We start from the raw sequence: 2,751 nt of genomic DNA, 5'->3' as shown, positions 1-2,751 counted from the left end.
CGCTTGCTGGGTTTACTCTGCTAAACCAACCCGGAAATACGTCATCGTACATCATGTGAAGAGTCCACTGCGATTAAACAAACATCATGCGCACGGCGCTTTGCTGGCGTATAATCACTTTGAAGGGATTTCCAAATGCGAGAGATACATAGTAAAAGTTTGTTCTCGGTTAAAATGCTGCCTGACACAGAGGGTGAAGATAAATCTAGGTTAAATACTAAGGCGGCTGCCTTCTGAATGGGACGCAGCAATGAACAATGATTTAACATAGTCCTGCTACCGATTACCAATGAATATTTGAACTATGGTCATGAGCCAAATTTTTGTGAATTGCACAAACTAGTGATCTCATTTCCAATTACAATGCATCTTACAAATAGACTTTGTTGTTAACTACAGAAGCAACAACTTACAGTACAAGTAAATGCTTTGGCAATCGAAGAGGAGCGGTTTTTTTTTTTTTTTTTGTTTGTTTTTTACGCACTGATGATTTTGTTCTTCAGCGTTCTTCTCAGAAATCGGGATTATATATCTTCTCCATCAAGTGTGTGACTTTTGAATTAGACTCGGAGAGACGGACCGTCCAGCCCACATAGTCTTACACTAATATGTTTAAGGTGAATGGCTCGGATGAGGGAGTGTATCACCAGCCACAGGCTCTGTAGGGAAAACTTGACGTTAAAAAAATAAAAGTGAGTGCAAAAAGAAGGACGTGGGTCGGAAAGGCCCGGGAAGAGGAGCAAAGCTCGTGTCCTAATCAGCGTAGATAATAAAGCCAGAGAAGGTGCTGTATTTGTTGTTGTTGCCTCCGTGCGCTTTGCCGCCGTCCAGTTTGATGTACACTTCATCCCCGGGCTCCAGGTGCAGCACCGCGCTGTTACTGGCGTAGTCGTAATTCTGGTCCGCGTCCTGCGCGATCGCGCTTGCTCGCACCTGTGGAGGGAAAATACCAGTCAGTGATACTCCTTTGTTTAATATAGTAATTTTGTATTTCCAGAGATGACTCATTGGTTGTTTAAGCAAGATTTCTGCCATTTGGTAATTTTAAAAAAAATCACTATGGCATCCATAGTATAACTTTATTTCAGCACCACGGCCAGCATCACAGATCCCTGTATCACCGATTTACTGTATCACTACTTCAATGTATCACATACCATTACATACCATTGTATCAATGAATCAGCGCAATTTATTCACGAATAATATGCACGATCCTTTCTGATCAAAGAAGTCATGCAAAATGATTCACGTCATTCTATTTCTAAAAAACTATTCTCAATTCAGGAAAACAACAACATAAAATTAAGAAGATTCTCATCACTGTCAGTCATTTAAGGACGTAATTAGGTCTAATAGAAATAGGCCTTTAATTACCCTAAGGAAAATATGAAAAAGCTTCATTATTCGTGTCAAGTTTCATAGATCATGTGTTTTTTTTATGATAACAGAGGTCCAAGTACCACATATTGGATTGCAGACTTTAAACAAAGTTTAAATATGGTTTTAAAGGAATGTAGTGAAACACAGCGAAACAAAGGTTCAAACTTGGATAATTAATCCTAATGTCCCAGTGGCATTTTTGAACATTAAAAGCAAAGTTGGGTGTTTTATGTCTATATGTGGAATTGCCATATTGTTTTTGGTGTCGAGTAAAAAGGAGAAAATAGCAAACAGAACATATGAAAAATGGAAAGGAACAGCTGACAATTGAAAATCTGATCTTATAACATTGTAACAATACCATGCATGAACATTTAGGATACATGACGAAAAACGATATATTGTGTCTAATAACGGGCACCGTGTGAACTCTAACCTGGTTGTTTTTGCAGAGGTCTGCCCACATGCTGGTACCGTCTCCACCACGCATCAACACATGGTAAGTAAAGAAATAGATCCCAGGTATGGAGCAAGTAAACTTTCCTGTGGCAGGGTCATAGTGATTCCCCAGATTAGTGACTACGTCGTCAAACTTAAGCAACTCGTAGCCCTCATGCTGCTTCTTAAGGCCCGCGTAGAAGGCAATTTTTGGCACGGTGCTGTATGTGGCGGCACTGATGGCGCCAGCGCCGTTTGGCCCAGGAGGTCCTGGTAAGCCAGGCCGTCCAGGTTCTCCACGCTCTCCAGGTGGGCCTGCGGGTCCTGGAGGTCCTGGCTCTCCAGGTGGGCCTCGCGGTCCTGTCTTCCCTGGCCGTCCTGGCTCTCCTTTTGGCCCTTGGATGAAGGTGGGCAGTGATTGCACGAGGCCAGTGTCGCGCGCCGCCGTGTCTGCCGTGGCCGTGCTGCTCGGGGATTTGGTGCCGTACGGATCGCACACCATCCTGCACGTGCCGAGCATCTCGTAATGTGCAGAAGTGCCGGCCGAGTTCACCAGCACCGGGATGAGCACGACCAGCACGAGCACCATGACCACTCCGAGCACCCCGGCCGCGATCAACCGCTTCCTGCCGACCAGTCTCGTCAGCGCGGGACGCTCCTCTTGTCTGCTTTTGGGCGAAATCTTGGTGGTTGGTGAGGGACCCCCTTAAGAAAAAAAAAACAACCTATTGGCTTTGTTGTTAATGTTAATGAACCCGTTTGGGCAGGGCCCAAACAGCGCTTTTCCTTCTCCTTCTTAACTTTTTTTGTGCTGATGTTTGCTTATTCAAGTCTCCTTAAAAGTTTCTCAGCCTTCCCCAGGCCTATCTCTCTCTAGCCGTCTGTAGTTTATAAAAGAATTTCTCCACCATCTCAGACAACCGTTTTCAA

The 2,751-nt window shown here is 44.3% G+C and overlaps 1 protein-coding gene across 1 annotated transcript; it reads right to left on the bottom strand.

The window, feature by feature from the left end:
• Window positions 1-474: 474 nt before the first annotated feature.
• c1ql3a (complement component 1, q subcomponent-like 3a) lies at window positions 475-2,434 on the bottom strand. The gene is made up of 2 exons (XM_060869231.1): window positions 1,820-2,434; window positions 475-933 (listed from the first exon to the last, which is right to left on the bottom strand). Exons 1-2 carry the CDS (start codon window positions 2,408-2,410, stop codon window positions 754-756), a joined length of 771 nt encoding a protein of 256 aa, XP_060725214.1. The 5' UTR covers window positions 2,411-2,434; the 3' UTR covers window positions 475-753.
• Between the last annotated feature and the right edge of the window lie 317 nt (window positions 2,435-2,751).

The sequence above is a fragment of the Tachysurus vachellii genome, chromosome 5, assembly GCF_030014155.1.
Source record: "Tachysurus vachellii isolate PV-2020 chromosome 5, HZAU_Pvac_v1, whole genome shotgun sequence".
NCBI lineage: Eukaryota > Metazoa > Chordata > Actinopteri > Siluriformes > Bagridae > Tachysurus > Tachysurus vachellii.
This window is presented reverse-complemented; position numbering and strand designations above follow the sequence as displayed.